We start from the raw sequence: 17,073 nt of genomic DNA, 5'->3' as shown, positions 1-17,073 counted from the left end.
TAATAAGCTTGTAGAATAAAAAAATCTATAGCTTAGAAACCTGGGTTGTTGTTGGGTTTTTAAAAAATTATCTCATAGAAGATAATTTTAATCATCACTGACCTACTTAAATAATCAATCCCTTCATGACGGTGAAATCCAAATGTAACTTTTGCTGTAATACAAGCACAAATGAAATGGCTTGTGTTAGGCATTTGAGAAAGAATATTCATCTCATCATCTTTGAAGTTATGACTTCTATGATTGGGAAGCTTAGATAATTCAGATGTATTGTTAATGAAACCAGGGTCCCAGCTTTGAATCCCAAAGTGATCAGCTTGTTCTGTTCATTGACCACAGGCTGCTTGTGTAACCCTGACTAGCCATTTCAAAAAAAAAAAAAGTATCATGTTACAAAGAGTAATGACATGATACCATGCAAGTCTTCACTGTTTTAGAACAAATAGATCAATATGCATTTCTTACAATAATTAGTTGGCAGCATAATAACTATATACAAGGGACATATGATTATTGCCAACATTGAATTTGCTTGTTTAAAAAAAGTGATTCTATGGGCTGGTAAAATTAAAGTTATTATCTTCAAGCCTAGTTTTATGGAACTTCTCAATATATTCTATCTTTCCCCATGATGTATTTGAATAAGAGTAGTCTCACCCAGCATCAAGCAATCGATTGTCAGCCCAGAAAATTTTATTCCTGCCTAGGTATTCAGGGCATGTCTGGATAATGATGATACCTTGTCTGTGTACTTCAGTTTCTTATGGGTGAAACTGGAATAGGAAAATGTGATATAGGTCTTAAGAAATCACATAAAAAGAAAAAAAAAACCAAAAAACAAAACATTTATTTTATGCCTCAGAATTAACTATCGGAGTCATTTTACTATTTCGGGAAAGAATCTTGATTTTCCTCCTTTATACATATTGAAAACCCACCTTCAGATATCTCATTTTCAGTGTGCACCTGGAAGCTCATTATTTATCCTTACTGCCAACCACCATCTTCTCAGGAAGAGAATATGAGATGATACTTAAAAAATCATTCATCATTCTCTTTGTGAAACATTTATATGACTATGAAAAGAATGCTTATGGATTAATTATAAGTTATCCCTGAAGGGAACTAGAAGGACTTTATGGATAAGTGAAATATGTAATAGACTTAAAAAAATGTTACAGAAATAAAAGGTTACAATAGTAAGTGTCAGACATTTTCGCCAAAGAAGGTTTGGCAGGCAGGGCATAAAAAGGACCTAAGGGGAGCAGATATAAGGTAGTATTATAATTTTTTTCAAGTTTATTTTCATGAAATTAAAAACCATACTTTTCTAAGCATTATTGTTACCAACATGCCATCCATACTCTGTAAATGAAATTGGGCTGCTTTAATACTCTTGCAGTTCAGATATCAAATAAGGAAAGGTCCAATATTCATTAATTTTGGTCATTGAAGGCAATTAAGGACTGGCTTACTGGGTACTTATCAGTAGGAGAGAAATAAATGCTCTGAAAACTTAGCATTTGTTGTGCCAAAAAAGCACAACAATCAACATGGCTTTTGTCCTTATTTTTCCACAAAAGTTGGCTAATATGCCTCTATACTTCTTCAGAATCTAATCTGGACGCCAAGTTATATGTCAGGGCTTTTTGATACCATTCTACCTCTTGAAATGGGAAGCTAAGTGGTGTACTGGGTAGAGTACTAGGTCTAGGATGAGGAAAATTTATCTTCGTTCACATCTGACACTTAACACTGTTTGCCTCAATTCTTCATCTGTAAAATGAGCATGAAATGGCAAATCATTGTAATATTTTTTACCAAGAAAACCGCAAATGGAATCACAAAGAGTCTGACATGAAATAACTGAACAACAACAACAACCTCTTGAAATGTTGTGCTGTTTCTCTGTGCACAGTTAGAATTTCTTTCTCAAAATTCATATTGAATTTCATTAATGTAGAATGCAATCTCATTAAGGTCAGTGACTGACTTTTGCAGACAATTCAGTTTAAGTCAACAAGAATTTATTAGACCATTGCTATGTGAAAGGCATTGGGGATAATTCCCCTCAAAAAAACAAAACAAAACAAAAAAAACCCTTTGTTTTCAATAAACTTCTATTTACTGAAGCAATGAAACCTAAATACATACAGGCCATGAAGGGTTGCACTTTACCTATAAGGTTACTTCCAGTATTAAATGCTATGATTTTAAGGTTAGGACCAAGAAAATTGAGGACAGGTAGAGCCCTAACAACTGAGGGGATTATAGAAAGAATATCAGAGAAATCAAGTGGTTGAATTGAATCCTGAAAAAAGAGAAGGATTGTGGGAAACATAGAAGAAAAGGGAATACACTTACTCTAGACCTGAGAGTTACTTGGGTAAATATATGAAAGGGTAGGGGTGGGGAATATAGAGTGTCAAGGCCAGGGAACATCTGTTAGTACAATTTGATGGGAGTTTGAAGTTCTTGAAGCAGCAGAGGATGAAATCAAGTGAGTTGCAAATGCCAGATAAAACAGAAGTGGAACCATAGTCAGATTTTGAGCAAGGAAATATTATGGCCACACTTATAAATTTGGAAGATTTTTCTGGGAACTGGGAAGAAGAGTAAGGGATTGGAGAAAGGGGAGACTCAACTAGGGAAACCAATTAGAAGGCTAATAAAAGTGGTCCAAGCAGGAGGAGACACAGAGCTGAACTAAAGGAGTAACTATTCCTTGAATAGACAAAAGGGGACGGATGTAAGAGATATTATGAATGTGGGATTGATGTTGCTTAGAAACTGATCAGATATGCAGATGTGGACCTTAAGTACTAAGGAGATGGTGTTACCCTGAACAAAAGTAAAAAAAAAAAAAAAAGTTTAGTGGAAGAGGAAGATTTTGTTGGGAGGAAGTATAGGCTATTCTATTTTGGATTTGAGTTAGATGTTTCTTCAATGGATATACTATAAGAACATCAAACAGGCATTTGGTAACACAGGAATCTAGTACTCAAGATGAAAATTAAGGCTCAGTACACTGATTTTGGTGGCATTGGCTTAGAGATAATATTTGAATCTATGGGAACACATTGGGAGAGGGTACAGAGAGAAGACAATTGGCCCAGGATAAACGCCTAACAACCAGTTTCATTAACAGAGAAAGAAGTAAAGTGATGAATGAGTCTAGCATGGAGATGGAAGGGAGAAATGAAGTCAAGAAAGAGCAAGTGATAGGTAGAGGACACATTTTGTTAATAATATCAAAAACTTTGGAAAGATTAAAGAATGTAAACTGAAAAGGTCATTGAACCTAGCAGGTAAGAGATTTTGGGAACCCGAAAGATGACTGTTTCAGTGGGAATAGTGGAGTTAGTGTAAACTAAGTGGATGCCCATCAATTGGAGAATGGCTGAATAAGTTATGGTATATGAATGCTATGGAATATTATTGTTCTATAAGAAGTGATCAGAAGGATGGTTTCAGAGAAATCTGGAGAGACTGACATGAAGTGATGCTGAGTGAAGTGAGCAAAACTAGGAGATCATTGTACACAGCAGCAACAAAACTATACAATGATTAATTCTGGCTCTTTTCAACAAGGAGATGATTCAGGCTTGTTCTAATGATCTTGTGATGATGAGAGCCATCTATACCCAGAGAGAGGACTGTGGGAACTGAGGGTGTATTACAACCTAGCATTTCTTTCCTTGAATTTTATTTTCTTTCTCATTTTTTCTTGATCTGATTTTTCTTGTGCAGCAAGATAATTGTATAAATATGTATGCTTATTTTGGGTTTAACATATATATTTTACTATGTTTAACAAATAGCAGATTACATGCCATCTAGGGGAGGGCGTTGGGGAAGGGGAGAAAATTGGAACACGAGGTTTTTCAAGGGTCAGTGCTGAAAAAAAATTATCCTTGTATATGTTTTGAAAATTAAAAAAAAAAACTTCAATGAAAAAAGGAAAAGTGGAGTTAGAAAATCAAAGGATTTCTGAGAAAATGGAACCAAAACAATGTAAATCTTTCTTAGAATGTGACAAAAGGGAGGTGAAATAGAGGATTACGGTGAGAGAATGGCAGACTCAAGTGAAGATTTTAGGGATGGGATAGACCTGATTACAGTTGTAGGCTCATAGAACGAACCAAAATATCTGAGAGGAGAGAGAATGAAAACACCTTCAGAGGCAGAAGTAAAATTGAAAATGACTAAAGATACAGTGGGGATCTGAGAGGTGGAATAGGAAAGATAAGGGAGCTTAAGATGGATTGTCTCAATTTTCTCAGTAAAGTAGGAGACAAAATCTTTGCCTTTTAAGGATGGGAGAATTTGGAGCCTGACAAAAGAAAGTTTGGAACGGTTACTGATAGTAGGAATAAAATAAAGAGTTAATCAAGAAAGAATAATTTTTCCCCTATACAATAGTGAGAGTTCAGTTGAAATGAAGTGACATGAATTTACCCTAGATCCAGTTATCATGATGATAGGATGTGATCTGAGAAAGCAAAGGCAAGACAAGGAGACAAGGAAAATTCAGGTTGGAAAAAGAAATATAATTTAACTATAACTTTATGAGGACGAGAGTGAATGGTGGAAAAATGTTTCCAGAACAGAGAAATAGAGTGAGAGTGGAAGAGATGGAGGGAGATTTAGAGAATCATAACATCACAGTGTGAAATCTGGATGGGACCAAACCTCCTGCCCATTTTAAATATAGAAAACAGGCTCAGAGAGAGGAATTCCCTTATCCAAGGTCATACAAATTGTGTCAGAGATTGGACTACAGGTTTTTATAAGAATGAATAGATTTTTGAGGAGTGAGGCAGAGTAAGATATATCAGGATAAGAGAATGAGGCACAAGGAGGAACATTTTAGAATTTAAAAACCATAGAAGAAGCGTAATTATGAATGGTGATAAACTCTTAAGACATACCTCTCCTGGTAGTGATGCTAAGGTACATGGGAATTGATCAACTACAATGACAGTGTATTTGAAAGGATGTCAACATTTTCATTAAAGTTCCCCAATAAAAGGTAGAAATTATGTTGGAGAGAAAGTGTGTGTCAGGTATTCATATGCCTGAAAAGTGACCTTGAAGTCAGTAAATCAGGAAAGTAAAGATCTATGATGCAAATGATTATAAGAAATAATGAAAACAAAGTTTGTGAGAAAATGGTGTGAGGGAAATAAGGGGTACAAGGACTGAAGAGAGGATAGATCATTTTCCAGCAAATAGCCTGAAGACCTTTTCCTTCATTTCCCAATCCAGGAAAGCTAACTTGTTTTGAGGAAAAAACTGTGACTTAATATCTTGGAATAATAGTCACAAAGGTCCTTAGATATCATATAGCCGAGAAAAACAAAGATCTGAGAGCTCAGACTTATTCATGGGATTTAAATCTACGAATTCTAACTCCAAATACTCTTTTTCTAGTTGGTCTTTCTGTTAGGTACATCTAACTTTATCCCTCCTACCCTTACCCCTACCCCTTTTCTCTAAAGCTAGGGGAGATGATCTGGTTGCCAGAAATACCTCAAACTGTCTAGTAATAAGGCTTTCTTTCTGCACATTGAACTAATACAAGCAAAATCATGGGTAAGTCTTCCCCATACCTTATAGAATATGTGCCCTGTTCCTTTAAAATTGAGCCAAGCCTACCAGGGTCCCTCAATGGGTTCTAAGTAGGAGCAATATGTATAAATTGTTAACTAAGACAAGACCATAACAGATAGATTTCCCAGACTCCTTAAGATTTATTTATTTTATAGAAATCTGCTGGTAGAGGGGAAAACCAAACTGAATCATTGTTATTGTTAGGGTTAACAAAACTATCCATCTACTTATTAGTCACAGAATGTCCAGGAATAGAAACTCCTGGAAATTTGCATATTGGAAATTACTGAGAGTATAGCCTTGGTATCAGTGCAGTAGTTTTGTAGGCCCAAATATGAGTAGTAGTTTTTGCTGACAAACTAAGGTTTTGAGTGCTATCTAGACATTACAAAGTATCATTGAAGATCAGAGACTTCCTCAAAATTAAGGGTTAGCCAACACCTATCATTTACATGACTTCTCATGTCTCCCATGTTTGTGAATTTGAGAAAATGAGGATGCTTTTGTGGTTAATTTAGCATCAACCCCCCTCCCTTATTTTGATAAACATTTTGTTGTTACAGATGGACATTTTTCTGAGGTCAGGAAGTTGACAAATTACTTTTCATTTGTGTCCTGGGGAAGTGTCTGTGAGAGGCAGTGTTATGAAATCGGATCCTCAGAGCCAGAAAATCCTATATTCAAATCCGGCTCTGACATATATTAACTATGGACTGTTCTAGTTCTATTGGTATTAAACTCAAATCAAAATAAGCATATATATTGATCAGGCTGCATCTTGACAATTTTAAAATGTAGTGCTATTTATGTTTTTTATTGTATTTTTGTTTATTTTGTTAAATATTTTCCAATTACATTTTAATTTGCTCTAGGCCACACATGGCCGTGTTAAGGCTCATGGGCCATGGGTCTGATACCTCTGCTTCAGGTACCTCTAAGACAGTATATGTGTTCCATTAAAAAATGCTGACCTGCTTTGGAAGAGGAAGTTTTCTTATTTGTAAACCAATTGTAGTCTTTGCTGATCCAAAATGAAAAATAAAAAGGGAAAATTTATGTTATCATTTAAAAATAGACATTAAAAATGTAGAAACAACAACCCTGTTGTGTCCTCCTTTGAGGAGTTTTAGTCTTTGTTGAAGTAGCAAGATATATTCTCAGGTAATAATTAAAAGACAAAACAATATCTGTTAAATTGCTAGTAATAAGGCAATCATTTCCAGTTGTCTTAAATAACATTGGTACATTACATGGTAGTCAGTATAACTGTTTTAGAAATCATTCAGAAGAGGGGAGCGCGGATAATTGTGGTCCAAAGTCAGCTGGAGACTAGTACCTCTCTTTTAACCATCCTGAGATGTTCTCAATATATTACATTTATATTTAATCACAAATCTTTTCTTTCTTGGAAATATGATTACACAAATGACAGAGACAGATTTCTATAGTTTAGGGTTTGGGGTTTTCTTTATCCTTTGGAATTTAACCTGGAGCATGAGCTGACTACCTTGGAAGTATTAGGGTGAGGGAAAAACTTACACACTTCTACTTCAGAGTAATCTCTATGGTTTCTCCAATTTCCTTTGGAAAAAAGATGTTATTAGTTTTTCTTCCCTTGCTTAACTGTGTGGCCTGGGAGAGCCATTTTATGCCCCCAGCCTCAATTTTCTTATCTATAAAATCAGGGACTTGAACTAGACAAAATCTGAAATTGTTTTCAGCTGTAAATGCTATAATTCCTATGATCTTTGGTAGTTTATGTAAACTGCCTTGTCACCATAAGTATCATATAAATTTTAATTGCTGTTGTTATAATCATAAAGTTCTGGAAATGCTATGGTGATTTATGGGACATCACTCTTTTCATTAACTTCAAAACATGGCAAGATATCTGTTATGTCAAACTCAGAAATAATGGTTCAGGGGTCCCCATTTCGGGAAAGGGGTGGAGAGAAGCACAGCGACATTGGAAATAATCAAAGTTTATTTAAACAAATTGGAGGGCATCCACCCTCAGAGCTAGAACCTTGTTATTGTACAGTATGTGGGATAGAGTGCTGAACCTGTAGATTCCCTGTAGGAATCCTGAGCTCAAACCCAGCCTTAAAACAATGTAACTTTAGGCAACTCATTTAACTTCAGTCTGTCTCAGAATTATCAACTATAAAATGGGGATTCTTCTCAGAGTTCTTCAAATAAAATAATAGCATATTAATGCTTTATTATATAAAATAATATAACTTACCTAATATATAAAATATATTAATGCTTTCTATAAATACTAGCCATTATTATTTTATATAATCTAGCTTTCCCATTGTAGCCCCTCCATAGCCATCTTTACAACAAATAATTTTTAAAAAATAAAATAGTTCAATAATACTAAAAAAATGTTTTCTGTAGTCTTTTACTCCCATAATCTATTACTTCTGGGGAGAAAGAATGGAAGTACTTTTTGGTTATCACTTCTTTGAGGTTTTTTGGTCATTATAATTTCATACCCTTCAGTTTTACTTGTTTCTTGTTGTTTTCCATTTATGGTATTATATTGATTACACATGCTATTTTCCTTGCATCAATTCATACCATCCCATCCCATTTTTTTCTTTGTATTTATTACATTCATTACTTCTTACAACAGAGTAATAGTCAATTGCATTCATGTTCCATGACATTTTTTTTAAAAGTCTCTCTCAATCAAAGGATATTTAGTTTGTTTCCATTTTTTGCTACTACAAAAATCGCTTCTATATTTTGATGTCTATTGATCCTTTTTGTTATTGACCTCTTTGAGGTATATATGCCTAATAATAGAATCTCAGACACAAAAAGTTTGGGCATTTTAGTCAATCTCTTCTGAATTGCTTTCCAAAATGGGCTAATTCACAGCTCCACCAACCAGGATGGCTGCTAAAATAACAGCAGTACACAATACATTGAATACATTTTGACATGTTTGGAATTGCTATTGAAAATAGTTATCATCCATCTGTTCAGAATGATTTGAGAGAAAGAAAATGAAGAGAACTTGATTTGAACCATTTGAGATCATCTCCCACTCCTATCATCCAGGGGATTGGTGGGAGGGACAATTATGGTTGTGTTCTCCAAGGACATTCTGGTAGTTTGTTTCTCTAGTTCCTCTAAAGGAAAATATGAGCAGCCACAACTTCACAGTAGGAAGGATAAATGATTTCTCTTTGTCCTTTAGGCACTCCACTCCAGAGAATTCACTTCCCAATTCTTCAGGCATCCTCAGAGATATTGCAGGCTTCAAAAACAGAAGAGAAAAGAGATAACTGACTGCAGCAACAAACAAGGCCTTTTTGAAATCAGACTTTTGAGTTAAAAAAAAGAAATTTAGTGTAACTATAATCAAAATCTAATATTGGCAAGTCCATTTTAGATTTTTGTTGATAAGTCAGCAGTGACACAAAATTATGAAAATCAAAGGAGGCATTAATTGTAAAACATTAGCCCATTGTCGAGGATAATGAAGGTGCTTATAAATGCTTGTTCCCTCTCCCTTCTCCCTTCACAAGTTGCATCATGAATAGATATATATTACTAGATATTTGAGAGTCATGGAATTCTAAATGTCAGAATGGATTCTCTGGGCATATTAAAGATATCCATCCAAGGGTCTTAGAATCTAGGGGAAAATATTCTCATCTCACTGGAGGGGAGATAGGGGATATATATATATATATATATATACAGCGAGAGAGAGAGAGAGAGAGAGAGAGAGAGAGAGAGAGAGAGAGAGAGAGAGAGAGAGAGAGAAAGAGAGAGAGAGAGAGAGAGAGAGAGAGAGTGTGTGTGTGTGTGTGTGTGTGTGTGTGTGTGTGTGTGTGTGTGTGTGTGTGTGTGTGTTAGGAAAGGGATTGAGAATGGCTCCAGAAATGACAGAGTTGAATTAATTTGATTGACCCCAGACAAATGAAAATAAATAACATTATCCTAGGATGATAGGGGAGTTCAATTTCTATGTGGCACAATTGAATTGTTAATTTTTTCCCCTAAGAACACACATCTTAATCTTTAAGGTGGTTGGCTCATTGAAGTTCCATATGAAAAATTGCTTTTTATTTGAATTAAAATATTTTGAACAAAATAGAGCACACTTTGATTTTTTTTTTTTTATTCTGGTAATCAAATACCATTGTAAAAAAATGCCTTTGCAAAGGAAATATTGGTAGGACAAAGATTTTCAGTCTACATCCAAGGGCTCCAATTATTTTAAATTGTCTTCTAGTAGAGGTAAGAGTTTTGGAAAATTCTTTATAATTTGTCATTATGAGATTTGATTCTTCTCATTGAATATAGACCTTAAGTAATTTACAGAGACTTGTTCATTTTCCCTGATACTGTGAAATCTAAATATGACTAGACTTGTTTTAAGACAGAGAAGGAGATTCCATTATAATTGATATTTCTCCCCAGAACTTTGGATGATGTTGCTGGAGCCTCATTAAGATGGACCTAGATTCATTTTTTTTTCTTTAACATTATTAGGTAAGAGTACTGCATGATTCCTATAACATAGTGGAGATAATCCAGAAAGGCTTTATGCCATAGCTGAATGAAGTATAATTCCATTTCCCTGCTACCACTTGAATAATCACTTCAACATGTGCAGATAACTTAGTACGTGTACTTTGCAAATTCCTGGAGACTTGGAAAAGACTTAATTAATTCAACAGAATTGTTTTTTTTTTTTTTTATTTTGTATTGATGACTTTCACAAATATATTATCTCCCTTTCACCTAGCAAGCATTCCCCTCTAACCAAGGTTTTAAAAAGCAATTCAATAAAAATAGCTAACACATTAATTTGTGTGATGGATATGTAGTTTTCCATACTGATAAGAAAACTTAACTTTTCTTATCTATTCCTAATCATGAGGACTAATCTTGATCATTATAATTATACAATGTTTGAAGTTTTGTTGTTATTGTCATTCTTTCCATTTCTATTCTGTTTTTTGTTCTTTTTAGGTCATTAGGCATATTGTTTTCCTAGTACAGCTTACTTCTCTCTGCTTTAGTACATGTTTTCCCTTTTGACTGAATTTTCATGTTATTTTTACTTCTGGCACAAAATGTTCAGTTCCATTTCATTCAGGAGCCTTTGTCCAATTGATGAGCATCTAGTTTGTTTCTAGTTTGCTACCATATGAATGCTACAATGAATATATTGATATTTATAGGACATCTCTGTCAATTTTTATTACCCCCTTGAGATATATGCTTGATAGTGGAATCTCTACATCACAGAGTATGGACATTTTTGTCAAATTATTAACATAATTCCAAATCACTTTCTAGAATTGTTGGACCAATTCTATCAACAATATATTATTAATGTGCCTATTTTTCCATAGTCCTTCTGATACTGACTTTACTTTTGTTATCCACAACAAGTTATAGAGTATGAATTTGAACTTCAGTTTGGAAATTTTTTTAAATTTTGTATATTAGTATTTTGAAACAATCTTTAAAATGATTGTTAGTTAATACTTTGCATTTCTTTAATAAAAAAACTTTGGACCTTATCCATTGAAGAATGAGTCTTGGTCATATATATATTTGTGTTACTTTCCTATATAGCCTATATATCAAATATTAATAGTTACAATAATAATAATTACCAATTAGCATTTATATAGTACTTTTAGGTTTGCATTGTACTTTGCAAATGTTATTTTAAACTCACAATATTTCTGGCATATAGGAACTATTATTATCCTCATTTTATAGAAGATGAAATCAAGATGGATAAATTAAATGATTTTGCCCATCATCATATAAGTAGTAAAAGTCTGAAGCTGGATTTGACCTGTGGTCTTCCTGACTCTAGATCTAGTACTCTATTCATGATACACCATCCAGATGCTTTTATAAAAACCAGTAAATATTTATGAAGCATTTACTACAAGCAACACATTATGCTAGGTGTTGAGCAAAGGTATTTGTATGAATTTATTAACTCTTTGATGTTGGTATGACCTCCAGGAATAGATATTGTGACCTGTCCATAACTGTTTATCCTATTCGGATCTATTCCAATGATCCAATTCAACCCAATAAATATGTATTAAATGCCTACTATGTGTGAGACACTCTGACAAGTGCCAGGAATATAATTAATAAAAAAAAATTCAGCCCCTGCTCTCAAGGCACTTAGAATTTAATGGGAGAAGACATTAACAAAAGGAGGAAGGAAAAGGGAGGGAGATAGGACATCAGGAAATTCTTGATATGGAAGCATCTTGTTCTATGGAGCTGAAAGCAGACAGTAACAAGAATAGAGTGAAGTAGGGATTAAAAAGTTCATTCTCTGTCTTCTATAAAGGAAAGCTCTGAAAGGAGCCCTCCCATCAGAGGATAGAGAAGGGTGAAAGAATGAAGCTGGTTTTAGCTGTGTGGTGATGGACTCAACTTGGGAATTGTATTTTGGATGCCATCAGAGGTATTCATGATCATATTAAAAAAAAAATAAAAGACCTGATTTCACAATAATAGAGTCACTGCCATCTCTATAACTATATACTCAAAATTAAGAACTCTAAAGGAGGAACCTGTAGCACATTGGGTTAAATGTCCTGTTGGTGGAATTATGCAAAGATATGGAATAGACCCAATTCTACATTTGCGCCTTGGTTTCAACATACTCTTAATGGCAAAAAAAAAAAAAAAAAAAAAAAAAAAAAGCTGAATGTAGCAATTTGTACCCTGAAGACAACACAAAACCATGATAGAAAAAATGGGCACACACACAACTGTAACTATGTGCATTAGTCCCCAATCCCACTTGTCACTCTAACCTAGAAAGGATGTTCAGAGAATCCTTCCCCTTTCTTGAAATGGCCCTTAAATCCTCATTTAGGAAGATAGGGAACTTGTCTTTTCCTCCATATCCTACAGTTCCATTGCTTCCACATTTACGAGAATGGGAAAACTGGCTGATTTGCATATGTTGAGAGAAGAGGAAAAGAACTAATAGTACCTCCCCTCTCACAACCAGCTCTAGAGATTGGTTTTCATAGAAGTTTGCACAAACCTTGGTAACAAAAAAGGAAAAAAAAAGAGTTAGATATGTTTTGCTGGACTCTAGAAAACCACCTCTAAAGTTGTGAGGATCAAATAAGATATTTGTAAACACTTAATACAATATCTGGCACATAGTAGGTCTTATAGAAATATTAGCTGTTATTACTATTATGTTCAACACTATTTATAAAACAGATATAAAAATTCAGGGTTCATAAAATGTGAAAAGAAAACAAATTAGATATTAAGAGTTCATGGAGACCAAAAAAGGTGGGGGGGAGGAAGAAATGACAAAGACATTAGATACAAAATACAACCTGTTTATTTATAGGGAGAGAGGGTAAGAAAATCTGAGTTCAATTCCTGTCTCTTTTAATCTCCTCCTTGGGTGACGGTCAAATTTCCTAACTTTACATGTTTTAATTCTTTGTGAAATTAAGAAATTGGATTCAATAATTTATAAGTCCTTTCAACTCTTAAATCTGTGATAGTATGCCTACGAGCCATAGATGTGCAACCATAATATTACATTCAGTTTCCTCTCTCAAAAGAACAATCTCAGATTTAAGGGGAAAAATTGTGCATGCATAATATGTGTATAAATGTAAAATGAATATTTTGTTGAAGTGTGACATTGGAGGAATAACAACACTCTTCTTTCTTTTATAAGACTGAAGCCTGAAATAGAAAGTGTCTATGATTTTCAAGATCTCTACCCTGCAATTGGCCAATTTCCAAAATTTGATGTCATTTTTGGTAAATGGTTTGAAAACAAAACCATGTGAAGCTTCTTGGAAATTGCAAGAAAATTTATGTTTTCAAAGAGCCTGTGTTCCAGATTAATATAGATGAGATTAAAAATCCTAATGAAGATTAAACATTCACATGAGGTTGTCAGTATTGTAAGAGTATTCTGAAAGTCCTGAGCATTGGTGATGAGAAGACAGGGAGTGACAAATGAGTAAACAAGAGACATAATACCAAAGGATAAATAGCATTTTAATGAACAATAATAAATAATGTAATTTGGACATTGGTTTCCTTATCAAGGAAATTGAGCTCTTCTGCATTCACATACAATAAAATATACATCTGTATTTCATTTACAGGTTGTATTCAGATTATCTCTACTTTGCAAGTTCCAATAAATCTGCTGAAGATTTCCATGAAAAAGTGGCAGAATCTCTGCAGCTGTTTGAAAATTGCATGTTGGATTATTCATTGCGAGCCTGTGTCTACAATAACACCCTGAATAATGCGATGCCTGTATGTATTCACAAAATCCTTTGCCTTCTTTCAATAATGAGCTATTTTGCTGTTATTATCTAAGTGGAAATGTGGCTCAGAATTTTAGCATATAAAGAGGAGGAAGTGTTTTAATGTGCAAATACTGTTCAAAGGGTCCTTTGAGAAGTAGATAACATTAGAACAGATATACAGGCCAGTGAAAACCAGCATTTTTATCACTTTGTTTCCTGTAGATGATCTACCATGAACCACAACTTCTTGCTTGGGAAGAGAATGAGTAAACATTTTTTTAAACATTACCATTTGGTGTGTAGCTTTTATTCCAACTTCATCCAAAATTCCATATTGACAAGAATACCCAACCTGGAAATTACCTTATGAATAGACATTCTATTTGTGGAAATTATTGTTGAATTTTAAAATATTTTGCTTTGTTTTAAATTGCAAACCAGTAACCACCAATGTTTTACATGACTGACTGTTAAACAGAATATGTCATCTGGTGATCAATTTTATATTTCTCATCTAAATTCATGAGGACCTTTTTTTCTGTTTTTTTAATGCAAAGAAAGTAATTTTTGCTATTTTTCTTTTATGAGTTCAGAGCATTTAAATTAGGAATGGATTACCTCATTTCATGATATTTTCCTATTTCCAGGGTAATTTTCTCAGCTCATACAATTTTCTATTCCAAGTTAACAAGCATTTATTAAGCCCTTACTGTGAGCTGAACACTATGCTGAGTTTTTAAATTGTTGGAATGCTTTTTAAACAAGATTGCAGACCATAAAGTGGAAGCAGCTGTGACAAAGTAAAGGCAATTAGGAAGCAGAGTACAGACGATTTGAGAAGACCCGAGTTCAAATCCTATCTCAGACATTTCATAGCATTGGGACCCTGGGCAAGCCAATTAATCTTTCTTAGATTCAATTTTCTCATCTGTAAAATTGGATGTAAAAATTTAACATGTAAAAATCATAACAGCTTTCACTTCCCAGGGTTGTTATTAAGTATCAAATGAGATAATATACAAAAAATGCTTCTTGAATGATAAGCTACTACGTAACCGGCAAACTGCTATTATCTCTCTTATTAGTCTTAGTGATTCCAAAATGTAACTTTAGAAGTCTCACTACAATAAGAACATGAACCACAAGGGACCTCAGTGGAGTATGAGTAGGTACTAATTTGCTGGGAGAAGACAAGAACTCCCCTGGGACAAAATGGAATCCAGTCAAAAATCATTAATTTATTTATCCACTGACTTATTCCATGAACATTTATAGGGTACCAACTTTGTGTGAGTCGTGCTTGGAGAATGTGGGGATAAAAGAGGAAGAATCAATTTCTTAATAATGGTTTTATGAAGAGCTTCTTACATGTAGGCACTGTGCTATGGGCTATAGTTTTAAAGGAAAAAAAAACAAAACCTTTCATTCAAGGAGCTCAAATTCTCTCATCAAGACAATACAGACATATGAAAGTATATTAAAAAAGTAAAAATAAATCAATGAATGAAAAATAATTGGGGAGAGATACAAGAAACTGGGGATCAGGAAAGCCTCATGTAGAAAACAATATTTAAGCTGGGCTTTGAAAAAAATAAAGAATACCAAAAAGTAAAGATGAGTAGGGAGTGCACTCCAAGCATGGGTATAACCTTTGCAACAATATAGAGATGGGAAGTGCAATGTCCCTTTTCTTTATAGGTCACATTTTATTAGAGGAATAGGGCAGGATTTCATATTGTCTTGTGAGATGGAAAACGATAAGGATCTTATGATCTATATTCTAGAAGAACAAAGAGGATGTGGAGATGAGGCCTCTGCTAACAGGAAAATTAGGAAAGGATTCTCTGAAGAAAATAAAAAATGTGGAATAAAAAGACTTGGAAGGCCTTGGTTTCTGCTGCTTTAAGCAAAAATGGATCAATAAGTTAATCAGCAAGCATTTATTAAAGCCTCCTGTATTCCAGACACTCAAATATATAAAAACAAAGCTAAAATAATTTCTTGTCCTTAAAAAGCTTACATTTTGTCAGGGAAGATTCTATACATACATATGTTATGCCATATATCACATATACATAAATGTAAATAATATATACATATAGATACCTCTCATATACATATACTTTATTCTCTACTATATACATTTCTCTCTCTATATATCTATATCTACACTATATGCTATATTCCATATTATATGTGCATACACATATCTAAAGAGAAATATAAATACATATGCAGTACTACATAGTATATATGCTATACATGCATACTTTAGAAATATATATTGAGATATATACATTGCATGCTATGTTATATATTTTATATACATACATATTGAGAGAGAGAGAGAAAGAGGTAGGCAGACACATAAAAGTGTGTGTGTGTGTGTGTGTGTGTGTGTGTGTGTGTGTGTGTGTGTGTTTATCAAGCAAATTCAAGGCACTTACAGCTGGCATGGTCATCAGGGGGAACATCAAGAAAGTTCTTGTAGAAGATGATCTTTGAACAGAATCTTGGAAGAAACTTGAGATGCTAAGAGATAAGGAGAGAAAATGTAATGGACATAGGGAACATCTAGGGCAAAGGTTCAAAGCCAAGAAAATAAATGTCATAGTGGTTACAGTTAGAAGGACAATTTGGTATAGTCCTCTAATAGAAATTGTTCAGTTACTTCAGCTCAGTTCAATAACTTTAGGAAATCAAACTCCTTCGATTAAAAAAAAATGTTTTTATTATGTATTCTGCCATTTAACCATATAACTAAAAATACTGCTCACATTATTAACCAAAAGATACCCTAACAAACCAAAACAAACAAACCAAACCAAAGAATCAGAAATTAATTGTTTAGATTTTCACTTGTGAACTTTTGTATTTGAATAATTTATAGAAAAATATCTTAGTTAAAAGATCACATACTACAGTCCTAGGTACTCTGTATGCATCTAAGGTACTTCTTGTTACTAGGAATAAGTAAGTTTCATCTTGACTTCTGCCTCTTTCAGAGTTTAATTTCTCATTGCACTAAAGCATATACTTCTATTTCCAAGACCAGTGATTGACTTCTGCCCCATAGGGGAATGACTTGCATATTGCTAACAGAGATCAGAAAGCTATCATGAAGTTATTCATTACTCTTTACAGAATG

General features: G+C 33.8%; 1 protein-coding gene across 6 annotated transcripts in view; it reads left to right on the top strand.

Annotated features, from left to right (window-relative positions):
- Window positions 1-17,073, top strand: part of CHST15 (carbohydrate sulfotransferase 15) — a 139,736-nt gene that overhangs the window by 105,368 nt on the left and 17,295 nt on the right. For all 6 annotated transcript variants that reach the window (XM_074295806.1, XM_074295803.1, XM_074295805.1 and 3 more), the window contains one exon: window positions 13,776-13,932. In XM_074295806.1, the coding sequence (XP_074151907.1) occupies window positions 13,776-13,932 (157 nt within the window). The remainder of the gene's footprint in view (window positions 1-13,775; window positions 13,933-17,073) is intronic.

The sequence above is a fragment of the Sminthopsis crassicaudata genome, chromosome 2, assembly GCF_048593235.1.
Source record: "Sminthopsis crassicaudata isolate SCR6 chromosome 2, ASM4859323v1, whole genome shotgun sequence".
Taxonomy (NCBI): domain Eukaryota; kingdom Metazoa; phylum Chordata; class Mammalia; order Dasyuromorphia; family Dasyuridae; genus Sminthopsis; species Sminthopsis crassicaudata.
The sequence above is the reverse complement of the archived record's forward strand: the minus strand, read 5'-3'. Positions and strand labels throughout refer to the sequence as shown.